This window comes from Amblyraja radiata, chromosome 3 (assembly GCF_010909765.2).
Source record: "Amblyraja radiata isolate CabotCenter1 chromosome 3, sAmbRad1.1.pri, whole genome shotgun sequence".
NCBI lineage: Eukaryota > Metazoa > Chordata > Chondrichthyes > Rajiformes > Rajidae > Amblyraja > Amblyraja radiata.
The window spans coordinates 29034379-29052727 of record NC_045958.1 but is presented as its reverse complement, the minus strand read 5'-3'; the positions used below and the strand labels follow the sequence as shown (position 1 = coordinate 29052727).

Sequence of the window (18349 nt, the reverse complement as noted above, 5' to 3'; positions counted from 1 at the left end):
GAAGGTACACAAAAATGCTGGAGAAACTCAGCGGGTGCAGCAGCATCTATGGAGCGAAGGAAATAGGCAACGTTTCGGCATCCAGCATTTTTGTGTATGAATTTCATTGTCGCCCTGGTGAGTTTAACTGTCTGCATAACTCGTGACTACCCCACAGCCAACAATAGACCATTGTGGGCTCCACATTGCCTTGATCCATCGGATTTACTTCTTTGCAAAAAATTTCATCATCGCTGAGTAAAGTTACTCCAGCATGTTGTGTCTATGTGCGGTGTGAACCAGGATCTTTTGGTGTGAACCAGCATCTGCAGCAAAGATACCTCTATAATCTTTGATCTGCAGTTCCCTCCTCCACCTCCGGGAGGTGCCGCTGCGCTGCGCTGACGGTCCGGTAGGAGGCGCCGCGGGCCGTGTGACGCAGCTTCCGGCCGTGCGCGTGCGCGTGCGGCCGCCGTTAGGGCCGGAAGTTGATGCGTTTGAACGGAGAGGCGGCAAAGGAGGTCGCGGCGGCGGGGAGGCGGCGAGTGGGAGGGGCCAGAGTCCGGAGCTCGAGCCCGGCACCGCCCACACTCCCGCACTCACTGCGCCCGGCGACATGGGCTCCAGGTCGGAGCAGCTGCTCATCGTCGTCTCCATCCTGGAAGGTGAGAGATAGAGAGATAGGGACACAGCAACAAGTCTGATATTCCCCCCACACTCGCCCCTCGCCCCCCACACCGGCCCCTCGCCCCCCACACCGGCCCCTCGCCCCCCACACTGGCCCCTCGCCCCCCACACTGCCCCTCGCCCCCACACCGAACCCCTCGCCCCCCACACCGCCCCCTCGCCCCCCACACCTGACCCCTCCGCCCCCCCCCCCCCCCCCCAACACCGGCCCCTCGCCCCCCACACCGACCCCACTCGGGCCCCCCACACCGACACCTCGCCCCCCACACCGACCCCTCGCCCATCCCCCACCTGACCCCTCGCCCCCCACACTGACCCCTCGCCCCCCACACTCGCCCTCCGCCCCCACACCGTCCCCCTCGCCCCCCACATCGACCCCATCGCCCCCCTAAACCCGCCCCTCCGCCCCCCACACCGACCCCTCGCCCCCCACACTGACCCCATCGCCCCCCACACCCGTCCCCTCGCCCCCCACACTGACCCCTCGCCCCCCAACACCGCCCCCTAGCCCCCCCAACTGACCCCTCGGCCACCCCACACAGACCCCTCGCCCCACATCACACCGGCCACCTCGCCCCCTACCCCGCCCCTCGCCCCCCAGCACCGGACCTCGCCCCCCACATGTGCCCTCTCGCCCCTCCCCCCGACCGGCACCCTCGCCCCCCACGACCTCACCCCTCGCTCCCCACAGTCCCCGACCCCTCTCCCCCCACACCGGTCCCCTGCGCCCCACACACCGACCCTCTCCCCCCCACCAGCTGACACCTCGCCCCCCACACTGGCCCCTCGCTCCCCACACTGACACCTCGCCCCCCACACTCAAACCCACGCCACCCCTCGCCCCCCACACTCACCCCTCCGCCCCCCCACCACTGCCCCTCTCCCCCCCACAATGGGGGGGACCCCTCGCCCCCCACACTGACACCTCGCCCCCCACCACCCACCCCCTCGCCCCCCACACTGACCCCTCCTGCCCCACCACACTGACCCCTCGCCCCCCACACACACCCCTCGCCCCCCACACCCACCCCTCGCCCCCCACACCGACACCTCGCCCCCCACACCGACACCTCGCCCCCCACACCGACACCTCGCCCCCCACACCGACCCCTCGCCCCCCACACCGACCCCTCGCCCCCCACACCGACCCCTCGCCCCCCACACCGACCCCTCGCACCCCACACCGACCCCTCGCACCCCACACCAATATTTGGTATGTTGTTAATAACTAGAAACAGTATTACATTGGTTTAATTATGACTTCAATTAAATAAATTATGATAAAAGCATGTGGAGGGGTTTAGGAGGTGTAAGGAACTGCAGATGTTAGAATATTGAGTAAAACACAAAGTGCTTGAGTAACTCAGCGAGTCAGGCAGCATCAATACGGAATGGACTGATGACATTTTGGGTTGGGACCCTACTTCAGATGAAGGATAATCCTGACTTGAAGTGTTGCCTGTCCATTCCTTCCACCAATCCTGCCTGACCTGCTGAGTTACTCCATAACTTTGCTTTTCATTTATGATCTGGGACTTTTCTGACGTTTTGAGAGAAATTGTCCAATGGAAATTTCTCCGGATAAGATGCCGTGCACTTGGACTGCCTCTACTTAAATATCATATCTTTTCATTGTGGCAGGACTGGATATTTCTGTAACTTAGACAACTTTTTATTTGTCCTGTGTTTAAGTTGCTGTATTGATGCAACTCCTACCTTACTATTTGTAAAGATTTATTGTGAAATCAATTTGAACAGTCTAATTCAATTTCTAGTTGTATTCACATTTTTTTCAGTGATCAAAAGGCTTTTATTTGCTTCTAATTTGTTTAACAATGTTGCTGGTTTCCAAGGAGATCCAATCAAATATAGCCAAGCTGCAAATTAAAATTTGATCCACAAGCTCCAAATGTTTGTATTATTTAGGAAATACAAATCGAGTAATCTTGTAACTTTGTTCCTATTGATTTTTTGTATTAGGACGGTATTTTCCAAAACGTCATCGACACAAAATTGTTGTTGAAGCCCGGTTTGATGGAGAGTTACTGGCCACAGACCCGGTTGACCATAAAAGTCAGCCTGACTTTGTTACGGAACTTGCCTGGGAACTTGACAGAAGATCATTGTATCAGCACAGGTACATAGAATAAATAAAAGGGGAAATTATTTCTCACTTATGCCGACTGACATGTGCATTGTGCAGGAGGTAAAAACTCACAATCATATAGCGTGGAAACATCCCCTTTCAGCCCAACTCGTCCATGATGAACAAAATGTCCATCTTAGTCTCATTTACCTATGTTTGACCCATCCTTTTGAGGGGGGTTTCAACTGCGCTCTCGTAATTCTGTCCTGATTAAAGGAGACGTCAGGAATTCGGAGGTGGACCTGTGCTATCCATTGTGGAAACAATGCCATTATCTATATTGCTAAAAGTCTCATCTTGACCACTTCCTGGTGCACTGTATGTTGATTTTAGTAAAAACGCTGCCACTTACGGCTTTGATTTTTGGCCATCTTACTCAGTCCCCCTCCGCTGCGCAGGACAAGAGGATTTTTCCCATCGTTGAAAAATAAAAAAGTTATTTGTGTTTAAAAAATGTTGAGATTCTCTCTCCTTAAGGCCACGCCCCTTCCGGAGGGACTATAAAACCCGGAATTGTGGAGGCGCCTCAGTTCTCTGCAAGATTGGGGAGCGAGAGGTCGCAATTCTCAGTCTGAGCTGTGAATAACACTGAACACATGTCCATTAAACTATGAGTGGTTTTACTGACCTGTCAGTGCCCTTAATGTAATTTGAAAATGCAAAAGTGTGTTTTGGTTTGAAAGTGCTAAAGCTGTGTTGCCTTTGGTTTGAAAGTGCTAAAGCTGTGTTGCCTTTGGTTTAAAAGTGCCAAAGCTGTGTTGCCTTTGGTTTGAAAGTGCTAAAGCTGTGTTGCCTTTGGTGTAAAAGTGCTAAAGCTGTGTTGCCTTTGGTTTGAAAGTGCTAAAGCTGTGTTGCCTTTGGTTTGAAAGTGCGAAAGCTGCGTTGCCTTTGGTTTGAAAGTGCTAAAGCTGCGTTGCCTTAGGTCTGTGTAAAGAGCTCAAACTCACACGGGTTGAAACACAAGCATCGTTATTGTTCAGGTCATCAACTACACAGCAGGTCATCACACGTTCACACTGCTACTGGTAGACAGCGGGTAGGATCTTGCACTATGAATGTTATAATTAGGCGGGGTTATAATTACTAAGCATTCTAATTGACTAACATGCTATAGCCAATCTACATCTCTTCTATAAATGAAAAGTAGATCAAGCGTTATCAATACGTTGAGTAAATAAATTGTTAAATGCAAAATGCCACATCTAATAATAATGAAGTTAAACGTAGTCGCCATATCTAACAGGCGGCTTACTAACCCGCCCGGTCCTCGTACGGTAGGGAACTGCCTCATCAACCTTTTCTTCCGAAAAGTTTAGGGCGCGTTTGGGCGAGCCAATAAGGCTCTGGAGAGACACCGCAGAGGAAGGCCGTCGCGGGGGTACCGGTGAACCGGTTACAAAGGGGGAAGGGGGTGCAGATCGACGTGTTGAGTGGTGCGGGACAGCAGCTGCAGACACTGGAACGGCGATCACTTTAAGGTTCAGTGGAGGGGTGTCAGGACCCTGGAGCGCCGGACGTCATTCCTTCACTGCAAGGAGGTGTTGACGGTTGCGACTAGATGGTGCTGCCGACATCGACAAGGTAGGAGCGTGGCTCCTTCGCAGGGCCATGGACAAACCCCAGTTTGGTACGTCCTTTGTCCGTCTGCAAACGAACCACTTGGCCTTGGATCGGTGGCTTAAGTGGTTTGCTGGTCTTGTCGTAGGCACGTTTCTGCGCGTCTCAATTGGATTGTACGCACGTTTGAATTACAGTGGGGCACAAAAATGTAGGCTTTAAGTGATCCTGTGTCACGGGCAGAGGAGGTCTTGTTAGCCGGGACATCAGTCGTTGGCCTGGAGAGCCTAAAGCACTGTCCCCGGCAATGTTCCTCGGGTTCAACAGGTCTAGGTAGACGTCAGATTTTGCCAGGAAGGAGCGTTTTATCAGTTGTTTAGCGCTGCAAACAGCGCGTTCGGCAAGTCCATTGAACTGTGGGTACTCTGGGCTGCTGGTGACATGTTTAAAGTTCTAGCGCTTAGCAACGTCTTTGAACTTCTGGCTGGTAAATTGAGTCCCATTGTCGGTCTGAAGGCGGGCTGGAATGCCATGTACGGAGAAGTGCTGCCGGAGTTTCTAGATAACTATTTCAGAGGAGATGGTTGGTAGAAAATCATTTTCGAACCAACTCGAGTACGAGTCTACTAACACGAGGTATTTCTTCCCGTGCCAGTCGAAGATATCAGAAGCCACGGACGACCAAGGTAGGGAGGGGTGTCTGCGATGTGCATGTCTTTACCTTTTTTGTCGACAATGCGGAAGTCGAACCGTTTTAGCTGCATCATCATGCCTTGAAGTCTTGCTGGGTTTGCATGGATCGGTTTGCTCAGGATTGTGACCAACGGTTGGTGATCAGTTTCTACCGTGAAAGTTTTGCCGAAAATGAAGTTTATAAATTTGGAAGCGGCAAAAACCACGGCAAGCAGTTCTTTCTCTATCGGCATAGCGCTGTTCGGTATCCGTTAGTGTTCTTGAAGCGTAGGATACTGGCATGACATCGCGGTTGAAAGGGGTCTGCAACATGCAGTGCCTAGTCCATACTGGGGTGCGTCGCAGATGATGGTAACTGGCAGGTTGAGATTAAAGTAGGACAGAGTGGGTGCACTGGCGAGCTGTAGTTTTAAAGTCGCAAAAGCTTGCTGGTGGTTTGGGTACCAGGACCAGGTGTTGTCCTTGTGGGTTAGTTAACGCAGGGGTGCTGACAATTCGCTGAGATTGTGGATAAACTTTTCTAGGTAGTTGGCCATGCCTAGAAATCGTTGCAGGCTGGTGACGTCAGTTGGTACCGGCAGCTCGTTGATTGCTGCAGTCTTCAGCGGATCTTTAGTCTTGACTTAAAAGAGTCGATGGAGGGGGCAGTTCTGATGGGAAAGGGGATGCTGTTCCACAGCCTAGGGGCTGCAACCGCAAAGGCGCGGTCGCCCCTGAGCTTAAGCCTAGACCGTGGGATATTCAGCAACCCCAAGTCGGCTGATCTGAGGGGCCTGGAGGTGGAGTGGTGGGTGAGAAGACTTTTTATGTAGGTGGGGGCAAGCCCATTGAGGGCTTTGTAGACATGGACTTCAGTGGGTTCAGTTTTAAATTAATGTCTCTGGCACGATCCAGTACTTTACGTAGGTTTGCATCGTGCTCAGTGGCATCGCGGCCATAAACTAGGATGTCGTCAACTATGATGGCACGGGAATTCTGCAAACAGTTGTTCCATTGCACGCTGGAAAACTTCGCTGGCAGAGTTGATGCCAAAGGGCATTCTTAGGAAACGGTAACGCCCGAACGGGGTGGCGAATGTTGTTAATGCCGATGAGGCACGGTCTAACGGGATTTGCCAGAGTTTTTGGTATACAAGACTGAGAAGACCGTTGCGTTACCGATTTGTGCTGCGACGTCTTCGATGGTCCTCATGGGGTAGTGTTGCCGTTTAATTGCTGGATTCAAATCTTTAGGATTGATGCAGATGCATAACTCCTTGTCTTTCTTTGTGGTGACAATCATGGTGGAAACCCAATCGGAGGGCTTGGTGACTTTGGCGAGGACTCCAATGGAGACCATATGTTTCAGTTCATTCAAGATTCAAGAGAGTTTATTGTCATGTGTCCCAGATAGGACAATGAAATTCTTGCTTTGCTTCAGCACAACAGAATATAGTAGGCATGAATACAGAACAGATCAGTGTGTCCATATACCATTATATAAATATAGACTCACATGAATAAATAAAACAGATAATGGGCTATTAATGTTCAGAGTTTTGTTTGAGTTGAGTTTAATAGCCTGATGGCTGTGGGGAAGTAGCTATTCCTGAATCTGGACGTTGCAGTCTTCAGGTTCCTATACCTACTACTTGAAGGTAGCGGGGAGATGAGTGTGTGGCCAGGATGGTGTGGGTCCTTGATGATGCTGCCAGCCTTTTTGAGGCAGCGACTGCGATAGATCCCCTCGATGGTAGGGAGGTCGGAGCCGATGATGGACTGGGCAGTGTTTACTACTCTTTGTAGTCTTTTCCGCTCCTGGGTGCTCAAGTTGCTGAACCAAGCCATGATGCAACTGGTCAGCATGCTCTCTACTGTGCACCTGTAGAAGTTAGAGATAGTCCTCCTTGACATATCGACTCTCCGTAATCTTCTCAGGAAGTATAGGCGCTGATGTGCTTTCTTTATAATTGCATCAGGTATCTCGGACCAGGAGAGATCTTCAGAGATGTGCACGTCCAGGAATTTGAAGCTCTTAACCCTTTCCACCATCGATCCGTTGATATAAGGGGACTGTGGGTCCCCATCCCACCTCTTCCAAAGTCCACAATCAGTTCCTTGGTTTTGCTGGTGTTGAGGGCCAGGTTATTGTGCTGGCACCATTTGGTCAGTCGGTCGATCTCTCTTCTATACTCTGACTTGTCCCACAACAGTGGTGTCGTCAGCGAACTTGATGATGGAGTTAGCACTATGACCAGCTACGCATTCATGAGTATAGAGTGAGTGCAGCAGGGGGCTGAGCATGCAGCCTGGGGTGCCCCCATGCTGATTGTTATCGAGACTGACACCTTTCCACCAATTCGAACAGTCTGTGAATGAGGAAGTCGAGGATCCAATTGCAGAGGGATGCGCAGAGACCTAGTTCTGCGAGTTTGGCAACCTGCTTGGAGGGGATGATTGTATTAAATGCCGAGCTGTAATCAATGATTAACAGCCTGACATATGAGTTTTTGTTGTCCAACTGGTCCTGAGACGAGTGGAGAGCCAGCGAGATCGCATCCATCGCGGTAGGCGAACTGCAGTGAGTCCAGGTCTTTGTCGAGGTAGGAGTTGATTTGTGCCATGATCAACCTCTCAAAGCACTTCATCACCACCGATGTTAGTGCCGCTGGTCGATAGTCATTGAGGCACGTCACCTTGCTCTTCTTGGGCACCGGTATAATTGATGCCCTTTTAAAGCAGGTGGGAACCTCAGAAGTGAGAGATTGAAAATGTCTGTAAAAACTCCAGCCAGTTGGTCCGCACAGGTTTTTAGAACACGACCGGGTGAAGAATTTCCCCTCCGTAAGCATGTAAAGTGGAGGAGTCTTTTTTCATGAGCTCAATGGTTCTTATCTTGTTGAACACTTTGAGTGACATGACGTTCACGCGGACGCCGGTATCGACTTTGACGATCAGAGGTTTGTTATTGATTATCATGGTCACAGCAGGATCAGTGACTTTGCCTGGGGTGCGCAGGTTTAGGGAAAGTACGGTCGACTCAGTGTCTGTGTTATCAGAGTCGTTCCCGTGGGAAGATTCGTCGTGTTCATGGGAATCTGAATCTGATGGGTCGTTGAATCGGGTGCAGCTTCGTGCTTGGAGCTGTACCACTAGATCGACAACAATTTGCAAAGTGGTTTAGTTTTTTGCAATTATGACATACTTTCCCATGGGCCACGTAAAATTGGCGCCCCCTGGGGTGGAAATAGTTAGAGTTTGTGCACCTCGTGTTAGGCATGTTCTGAACTTTGCTGGACACATTGAGAAATCTTTGCAGAGAGTAACTAGCCAAATTCACATTTAACTGTTGATTAGGATTCGCGCTATCAAAATCAGCCAGTGGTGCAACAGTCTCAGCCATCCGAAAAGCATGAATAGCCTGCTCTAAAGTCAATTTTGCATTCCATAGCAGTTCAGCTCGCAGCTTTCGGTCGCTCATTCCTCCCACAATTTTATCTCGAACTAGCTCATTTGTTAGGTCACCAAATCTGCATCGAAAGCTGATGTGTCTCAGGTCACTGATGAATCGTTCCACAGGCTCATCAGCCTGTTGCACTTGTGCAAAAAATCTTGTATTCTCAAGGATTCTGTTAGAAGACAGGTCGCACAGTTCTCTAAACTTTCTCAGCAACACCATGGAGTTGTCTATAGATTAGATTAGATTAGATAACCTTTATTGTCATTCAGACCGAAGTCTGAACGAAATTGAAGCAGTCATACATACAATACAATAAAAAAACAACAATAAACACATATTAACATCCACCACAGCGAGTCCACCCAACATCTCCTCACTGTGATGGAGGCAAAAGTCTTAGGTCTCCAGTCTCTTCCCTCCTCTTCTCCCTCTGCGCTGAGGCGATACCCCCCGGGCGATGTTACAACTGTCCCGCGGCTCAAACACAGCGGCCCGGGGTGGTCGAAGCTGCCGCCCACCAGTCCTGCTGACGCAGCCGCTGGCCCGCGGCCGAACCCCGGACTCAGGCCACCGCCGCCAGAACACCGTCCCAGCCACCGGAGCATCGTTCGAGCCCCGAGCCGGATCGCCCTCACGTGAGTACCGCCACCGTCTCAGCCTCGCGCCCAGGCCCGCCCGATGGGCGCCGCTCCTCCTCGTCTGGGCCGCCCCGACTGGCGCCCTCCTCCCTCGGGCTGGGCCACCCCGACTGGGCACCGCTTCTCCCTCGGGCTGGGCCGCCCCGACCGGCGCTCCACTCCTCCCCGCTTGCCGCCCCGACCGGGCGACGCTCTCCCTTCTTTTTGCCTCCCCGCCCGCGCGCTCCTCCGTCTGTGCTTCCTCCCCTGGTGTCTCCGCCCGCTCCTCCCTCTCTGGGCTCCCCCCTCCCTCTTGCGGGCTCCCCTCGGCTTGGCCACCCGACCTGGGGTGCGCTCTACCTGGCTGGGCCACCCCGACTGGGCGCCGCTCCTCCCTCGGGCTGGGCCGCCCCGGCATGGGCGCCGCTCCTCCCTCGGGCTGGGCCGCCCCGACTGGGCGCCGCTCCTCCCTCGGGCTGGGCCGCCCCGACTGGGCGCCGCTCCTCCCTCGGGCTGGGCCACCCCAACTGGGCGCCGCTCCTCCCTCGGGCTGGGAACGCCGTACCTCCCCGAGCTCGGCCACTCCGACGGGAGCACCGTTCCTTCCTCGGGCCGGCCGTCCTCACGGGAGCGTCACAGCCCCTCACGGAAGCACTGTTCCAGCCCCGAGCCGGGCCGTCCTCACGGGAGCGAGCTCAGTGCGAGTCCTGGCGGGCTCTGCCTCCTGAGCCTCGAGGTCGCCAGCTCCGCCATTAGGCCTCAGCGCAGACGGAGGCAGAGAAGGGGAATACGACAAAAAAGTCGCATTCCCCCGCAGGGAGAGACAGCAAGCCCCGTTTCAACCCCCCCCCCCCCCCAAAACAGAAACTAAAAACCAAAACTAGACTAACCAAAACAAAAATAAATAACCCAAAAAAACAAAACAAACAGGACTGCCGGAGAGCCGCTGCAGCCAGAGCCGCGCCGCCACTAGGATTCTGCTGGCACCAATACCTGTCCATTCACATCCAGTTGAGCAGGTGCAAATTCGAACGAGTCAGCACGGAGCCTCCGAAGCCTTCAAATCATCGGGATCGTAGCGGTGAACGAGCGGATATAATGAGAGTAGTCCTTCTCAAACATTTGCCATCGCTCGGTGATATCAGAATCAAACACAAGCGGGCTAGGCTTTCGACAAGAGTTAGCCATATCCCCAAATTTAAAAAAAACTGATAAACAAAATAAATTGCGGTAAACAGAGCTTAATCCGATAATCTGACACCATGTAAAGAGTACAAACTCACACGGGTTGAAACACAAGCATCTTTATTGTTCAGGTCATCAACTACAAAGTAGGTCATCACACGTTCACACTGCTACTCTAACTGGTAGACAGTGGGTAGGATCTTACACTATGAATGTTATAATTAGGCGGGGTTATTATTCTAATTGGCTAACATGCTATAGCCAATCTACAGTTTGAAAGTGGTAAAGCTGCGTTGCCTTTGGTTTGAAAGTGCTAAAGCTGCGTTGCCTTTGGTTTGATAGTGCTAAAGCTGCGTTGCCTTTGGTTTGAAAGTGCTAAACCTGCCTTGCCTTTGGTTTGAAAGTGCTAAACCTGCCTTGCCTTTGGTTTGAAAGTGCTAAAGCTTCCTTGCCTTTGGTTTGAAAGTGCTAAAGCTGCCTTGCCTTTGGTTTGAAAGTGCTAAAGCTGCCTTGCCTTTGGTTTGAAAGTGCTAAAGCTGCCTTGCCTTTGGTTTGAAAGTGTTAAAGCTGCCTCGCCTAATTAAAGCTGCCTCGCCTAATTAAAGCTGCCTCGCCTAATTAAAGCTGCCTCGCCTAATTAAAGTTGCCTCGCCTAATTAAAGTTGCCTCGCCTAATTAAAGCTGCCTCGCCTAATTAAAGCTGCCTCGCCTAATTAAAGTTGCCTCGCCTAATTAAAGTTGCCTCGCCTAATTAAAGTTTCCTTGCCTTCTATATAATTAAAGTCCAATCTTGACGATTTCCTGTTTGCGCTTTATATTGATTTTAGAACAAACGCTGCAACGTATGGCTGTCATTTTTACCCATCTTACTCAGAGTCCCCCTCTGCTCATCAGGTGCCGAGGATTTTTCCCATCGATGAAAACTAAAAGAGTTATTAGTGTTTAAAAAATGTTGAGATTCTCTCTCCTGTCAATCACGCCATGAAGGCCACGCCCCTTCTGGTGGGCGGGGCGGGGAGAGGGACTATAAAACCCAGAAGTGTGGACGTGGCTCAGTCTGCAAGATGGGGAGGGAGATGTCACGTCTCGCTGTCTTTAGTGGCCTTGCACCCTGCTTCAAATGGTATGAATCTGCACTTGAATTTGGTGGCTTTGCACCCTGCCTGAAGTGGTTTGAAACCACTTGAATTTGGTGGCCTTGCACCCTGCTTGAAATGGAATTTCAAGGAATAGCCGTGAGTCAACTGGGAGCCCACCAGCCGTGAGTGAGTGAGTGAGCTGCCAGCACAACAGGCATGAGTGACTGCGCCACCAGCCCAAGAATCCATTCGGCCCACAATGTCCACACTAGCCCTCTGGAAACCAGTCCCCTCAGCACACAACACCAATACTAGCTCTCCAGAAAGCCCCCCCCCCCCCCCCCCACTGGCCACCAATATTGGAATTGGTAGAGAGGTGGAATATTGCGTTGGGGGACCAGCCCTCCCGGGTGATGCTGGGACCCAACAGGTCCCACTTAGTTCCTATTAAATGTTTCCCCTCTAACCATGACCCTATGGATTCTAGTTCTTTATTTGCCCAACCTTGGGAAAAGGATTGTGTGCATTGACCCCATCTATCACACTTGTAATTTTTAACCTCTATAAAATCACCCTTGGTCTCCTACACACCGTGGAATATAGTCAGCCTGCCCAACCTCTCCATAAAACTTACTCTCACATGTCCTAGCAACATCCTCGTAGATCTTTACTGCCTTGCTTCCATCTGAACGGCAGCTTTCCTATAACAGGGTCACCTGAACACAATACTCAAGTGCAGCCACAACAACGTCTTGCACAACTGCAACGTAACATCTTGTCACCTTCATCATGTGTACCTATGATGCCATGACTGAGGAAAATCTCGGAACCATCTCTGAATAACCAAACTGGTGTTCAGTTGGTGGTGTTTCATCCGTATGCATTGCTGGAAATCTATGTATTTTAATTGATGTATGTCTCTCTTGTAGGTTACAACGAACACCCATCAAGGTGTATTGTTATGCAATTGATTCTTTTTCATCAGCGAAGGAGTCGGTAGGTTACATAATTTTGGATCTGAGGTCTGTTCAAGAGGGTAAGCAGGTATGTTACGTTTCTTTTTTAAATTTAAGGTACAAGGAAATTTCAATATGTGTTTACACATCTTGGGTTGATTAGTCATCTGGTATTTTTACATTAATAGTGATGATTTTTTCCCCCAAAAAAACTGCACTTTATGATAGGTTCAATCAGTTAGGAACTTTGAATATAACCAACTCGTTCTGCGCAGTTCAGTTGGAAATTGTCCAATGGAAATTTCTCCGGGTAAGGTGCCGAACACTTGAACCCGGTGTAGTTCTAAATATTGTAGCCAAGCCTTATTCCTAATTAAATATCCAACTCTGAATTAATATTTATCCTATTTAACAGTGATTCATTGTAGTTACTGATTTAATTACATAAAATACTCAACAAATGTGGTTTATTACAGATATTTGAAGAAGTCAATTGGAAAAGTTCAGTTTTTCCTTGGAACAGATGAGGTTAGCAAGAAATTTAATAGTTGCTGAATATGATATTGCACTGATGTCTTGTTATTTTGCAGTCGTAGAAATTTTGTGTCATATATGTATAATTTGTTTTTGTGTATTTGTCTGAATCTATGTGCCTGTGATGCTGCTGCAAGCAAGATTTATCATGGCACCTGTACTTCACCAGACTGTACATGTGACAAACTCTACTTGATCATGTGTACAAAACTGAAATTACATACAGTAAGATTGAAACAGCATGTAATTTCTTCTCTTGAAAAAAGCTTGGCTTCAATTTTTTTAATGGCATTAAAATTGATTAAAATGATCTGTTGAATTGCACAAGCTAGCTGTAAAGTCAAGTCATTCATTGTATATACTCAAGTATGATGCAGTGTAGGTGCTGGCGACAGTAGCACAGACATGGAGTCAAACAGCACGCAAAGACAAATTATACTTAAATCACACAAATTCTAAAGGACTGTGGACAGAAAAAGACCTCAAACAAAAATACATTTCAGCAAAACACAATTGGAAGACAAGTCCATAGCGGTGCTAGAAGTGATCTTTGGTGTTCCCCTGCTAAGGTAAGATCAGGGTTGTGTAGGTCAGTACAAGAACTTGATGGTTCTCGGAAAATAGCTGTGCCTGAACTTGGTGCTAATGCTACATTAGCTCCATTTTTTATTCTCCCCACATTCTCATGAATTCCTTCCAGATTCTACCACTCATGAGAGACATTTTAGTGGCCAAATAATCTACCAACTCGCACATCTTGGGGACGTGTGAGGTAATCACAGCACCGAATTGTGAAAATAAGATAAACTTAATTATTTTTGTAAAGTATAAAGTTATTTTATTTGCTGTATTAGTATTTTTTATTAAAAAGCTGCTATGTTAATGTATATCTATCAAGATGCTTTCTGTAAAATCTTAAATGCTGCATCTGTTCCCACTGCGAATTTCATAATTTGAAACATTTATTTTAGGCTCTTAAATGGTATTCCTTGCTCAGTAGCAAGTACACAAAAAGTAAGCCCGAAATCAAGATTGGCATTGTCTTGGAGACTGATGCTAAACCACATGTGGAAGCCTTTAAAGCTAGAGAGGCACCACCAAGGGAAGGAAAAGGTAGGTGTATTTGTTTGTAGTTCATAGTGTTCTCATCGAAATGAAGACACAGTTAGGAAACAGATTTACTCGGTCTGTCCATGTTATTATGTTGATATTAGACTAAGTGGGACCCGTTGGGTCCCAGTCACACAGGCCTGGTCCCCCAACGCAATCCATTCCCCAACGCAATATTCCACCACTCACCCGTTCCCCCAACGCAACCCGTTCCCCCAACCCAATATTCTACCAATCACCCATTGCCCCTTACAGCGCAGGCGAGGCTCATTTCCCCTCATCCCCGAGCACTCCCTCCCCCTCCACTTCATGTGTGGGAGGGAAGTGGGGTGGGAGGGGAGGAGGGGTGTGTGGGTGGGGAGGTGTAGGGGGGGGGTGGGAGAGGGTGTTGTGTGGGGGAGGTGGGGTGGGGGGGGAGGTGTGTATGTGGGCAGGAGCGGTGTGGGAAGGGGAGGAGGGATGCGTGGGGTAGGGTGTGTGTTGTGGGGGCAGGGGGGAGGTTGTGTGGGAGAGGAAGGGGGTTTGGGGACGGTGTGAATGGGGGTGGGTGGGGGTAGGGGTGTGTGAGCGGGGGGAGTTGTGGTGGAGAGGGGTGGGGGGGTGAGCTCGGAGAAAAGATGGAAGAGCCATGGGGGAGAGGGGGCATCACGACGGAGAGGGGAGGAGCCAGCGAGGGGGACCAGAGGGGTAGTGGCTGGAATTGGCAGTGAGATGGGGATTCACAGTGGGCACTGGTCGTTCTCCACCGGGATCAGAGTCTGCTTTCCGTTTGGCGACATCTCCGACTCCGTGCTGGGCTGGGTCTCCCACGCTGGGTTGGGTCAGTTCTCCGACGCTGGGCTGCTGCTTGGGGCGGGGCTGGGCTGCTTCGGGTCCCTCCAAGTCCGGTTGGAAACCTCCGCCGGCCACCCTCAGCACCAGTAAAGACGCGATGGCGCAGGAAAGGGCGGACTGTCCCGGGGAGTGACGGGAAGGGACTAATCCGCGTGGCACCGACTGGCAGGAGCAAAGATCTTATAGCAGAGCAAGATGGGTTACTCTCACGCAAACGTGTAGTACGCTCATGGGCGATTTTATGACTCATTTTAGCAACCTGCCCCCGCCATCTTGTTCCGCCATCTTGTTCCGCCATTTTGCTCCGCCCTCTTGCTTCCGGCCCAAGATTGGATCCGCAGCGGGGAGAAGGAGTGCGCGGCCCGGGGCAGCGAGGAGAGGGAGTGCGGGGCAGCGAGGAGAGGGAGTGCGCGACCCGGGACAGCGAGGAGAGGGAGTGCGCGGCCCGGGGCAGCGAGGAGAGGGAGTGCGCGGCCCGGGGCAGCGAGGAGAGGGAGTGCGCGGCCCGGGGCAGCGAGGAGAGAGAGTGCAGGGTCCGGGGCAGCGAGGAGAGAGTGCGGGGGAAGCGGGGAGTGCGGGGCAGCGAGGAGAGGGAGTGCGGGATCCGGGGCAGCGAGGAGAGGGAGTGCGCGGCCCGGGACAGCGAGGAGAGGGAGTGCGCGGCCCGGGGCAGCGAGGAGAGAGAGTCCGGGGCAGCGAGGAGAGAGAGTGCGGGGTCCGGGGAAGCGGGGAGAGGGAGTGCGGGTTCCGGGGCAGCGAGGAGAGGGAGTGCGCGGCCCGGGGCAGCGAGGAGAGGTAGTGCGCGGCCCGGGGCAGCAAGGAGAGGGAGTGCGCGGCCCGGGGCAGCGAGCAGAGGGAGTGCGCGGCCCGGGGCAGCGAGGAGAGAGAGTGCAGGGTCCGGGGCAGCGAGGAGAGAGTGCGGGGTCCGGGGAAGCGGGGAGAGGGAGTGCGGGGTCCGGGGCAGCGAGGAGAGGGAGTGCGGGGTCCGGGGCAGCGAGGAGAGGGAGTGCGGGGAGAGGGAGTGCAGGGCAGCGAGGAGAGGGAGTGCGGGGAAGCGGGGAGAGGGAGTGCGGGGCAGCGAGGAGAGGGAGTGCGGGGCAGCGAGGAGAGGGAGTGCGGGGCAGCGAGGAGAGGGAGTGCGGGGTCCGGGGCAGCGAGGAGAGGGAGTGCGGGGAAGCGGCGAGAGGGAGTGCGGGGAGAGGGGGTCCGGGGAAGCGGGGAGAGGGAGTGCGGGGCAGCGAGGAGAGCGAGTGCGGGGCAGCGAGGAGAGGGAGTGCGGGGCAGCGAGGAGGGAGAGTGCGCGGTCCGGGGCAGCGAGGAGAGGGAGTGCGGGGAGAGGCATAGGAGGGGGGGAGACATTCAAGTGAGGGGGCAGGCGAGGGAGTGCCGGGGGGGGGGGGGGGGGGGGGGGGAGGGGAGATGTGTGTGAAGTTGCGGGGAGGTTTACAATGTTTCTTGTTTAATGTCCCTTGTCTAGTCTGAAATAAAGTTCATTATTGGATCAGAAGAAATATAATTGTGTGTGTTATATGATTATATACATTTATATAATTTTCATGTATGTGTGTTTATAAACATTTTATTCTTTAACAAGAATTAACAGAATTATGAACTAACAGAATTATGAATCTAACCCTATATCACGCACAAAAAGTTCCGCAATGTCAATCACCCTGCGAGTTGGGTCGGTTCCGGTTACTACAAAATCAACTCAAACACTGCTTGTGAGCCATTTAAAAAGAAATGATTTAAAAAACATTAAAAAAGACAATTACCAGAATCAAATTTTATTCTTGACAAGAAGTATGAACTGACAGATTTATGAATCTAACCCACACAAACTGTTGCCCCGCAACATTGATTACACTGCGAGTCGGGTCGGATCGGGTAGGCTCAGGTTACTAAAATGGGCGGGGAAAAATGCCCATGATCCCCTCCATAGCGTACTACACGTCAGACCATTGCATTTCGCAGGAGTAGCCTATCTTGCTCTGCTATAAGATCTTTGGGCAGGAGAAGAGATCGATCTGCGCACGTGGGGTTTTTAAGATTTTTAAACCTCGCTAACTTTTACGACATTCAACCGATAGGAACGAAACTTTGCACTTCTTGATTAGTGCAGGTGTCCGAGGTTATGGGGAGATGGCAGGAGAATGGGGTTTGGAGGGAGAGATATCAGCCATAATTGAATGGCGGAGTAGATGTGATGGGCCGAATGGCCCAATTCTACTACAATCACTTAAGATCTTATCCATTCAGATTTGTTGTATCAGCTATGATGATTGCAGCAGAGTGAGATGCTATCATTTCCACAGACTGGATCCACCAACCTGTCCACAGAGTACAGCAAGACCATGATCTATCAATGTTTGCCTGGCTGTTAGGTAGTGGCTTTGAAGAGGCTGGTGGCTTCATTCCTGACTAGCAAATGGCCAGCTGCTGGAGATTGTATGGCCGTCTGGATTTAGCGAGGGCTCGAAGAGGGTGGGCAAGATTGGTGGGGGGGGGGGGGGTTTGTTGCTTAAGGAATAAGAATAGATTGCAAGCGATAAACGTTGGGGAGGAAGTGAAAGATGGGCAGAGGTAAAGGTTGTGGGCACAATTTTATGTATATATGTGGATCTCTGTGCATATATTAGGACCTCTTTGCCTTTGTGTCAAGACATTGCATTGTCAAGGTCAAGTGGTAGATGGTGTGGAATAATAATAATACATTTTATTTATCGGTGCCTTTCAAGAGTCTCAAGGACACCTTACAAAAATTGAGCATGTAGAGGAAAAACATGTAAGGGGAATGAAATAAATAGTAGAGACATGACTAGTACACAAAGTAAAGACAGAATTCAATACAAAACACAGTATGAGGCAATTAATGCACAGATGAAAAGGGACGGGGACGTGGGGCTAAGGATAGGCAGAGGTGAAGAGATGGGTCTTGAGGCGGGACTGGAAGATGGTGAGGGACACGGAATTGCGGATCAGTTGGGGGAGGGAGTTCCAGAGCCTGGGAGCTGCCCTGGAGAATGCTCTGTCCCCAAAACTGCGGAGGTTGGACTTGTGGATGGAGAGGAGACCGGCTGATGTGGATCTGAGGGACCGTGAGGGTTGGTAGGGGGAGAGGAGGTCAGTGAGATATGGGGGGGCCAGATGGTGGAGGGCTTTGTAGGTGAGGACCAGGATTTTGTAGGTGATCCGGTGGGAGATGGGAAGCCAGTGAAGTTTTTTGAGGACTGGAGTGATGTGATGCCAGGATTTGGTGTGGGTGATAGCTGCCCAAGGAATAGCTGCCCAAGAATCTGTCACATTTCAGAATGGCACGTGAACAGTCATTCTCAATGTTGAGGGACTGACGAAGAAATGTTAGCAAACCTTCAATGGTTTCTCTCCGCCAGTGAGAGCAGTGTTTCCACAGAAGCTGCAAGTATCATGATTTTAATATATAAGCAAGAAACACAAAGGAAGATTTAGATCAGATTGAACTGTTATTGTCACGCCTTGTAGGGTCTGGATAGGCAATATAGAATTAAAAACTAC

At 51.2% G+C, this 18349-nt stretch overlaps 1 protein-coding gene across 1 annotated transcript in view; it reads left to right on the top strand.

Moving 5' to 3' along the window:
• Nucleotides 1-475: 475 nt before the first annotated feature.
• cep120 (centrosomal protein 120) overlaps nt 476-18349 on the top strand; it is a 110535-nt gene continuing 92661 nt past the window's right edge. The window contains exons 1-4 of the mRNA XM_033017511.1: nt 476-644; nt 2647-2803; nt 12311-12425; nt 13843-13984. Coding sequence (XP_032873402.1) covers nt 596-644; nt 2647-2803; nt 12311-12425; nt 13843-13984 — 463 coding nt within the window. The 5' untranslated portion in view covers nt 476-595. The remainder of the gene's footprint in view (nt 645-2646; nt 2804-12310; nt 12426-13842; nt 13985-18349) is intronic.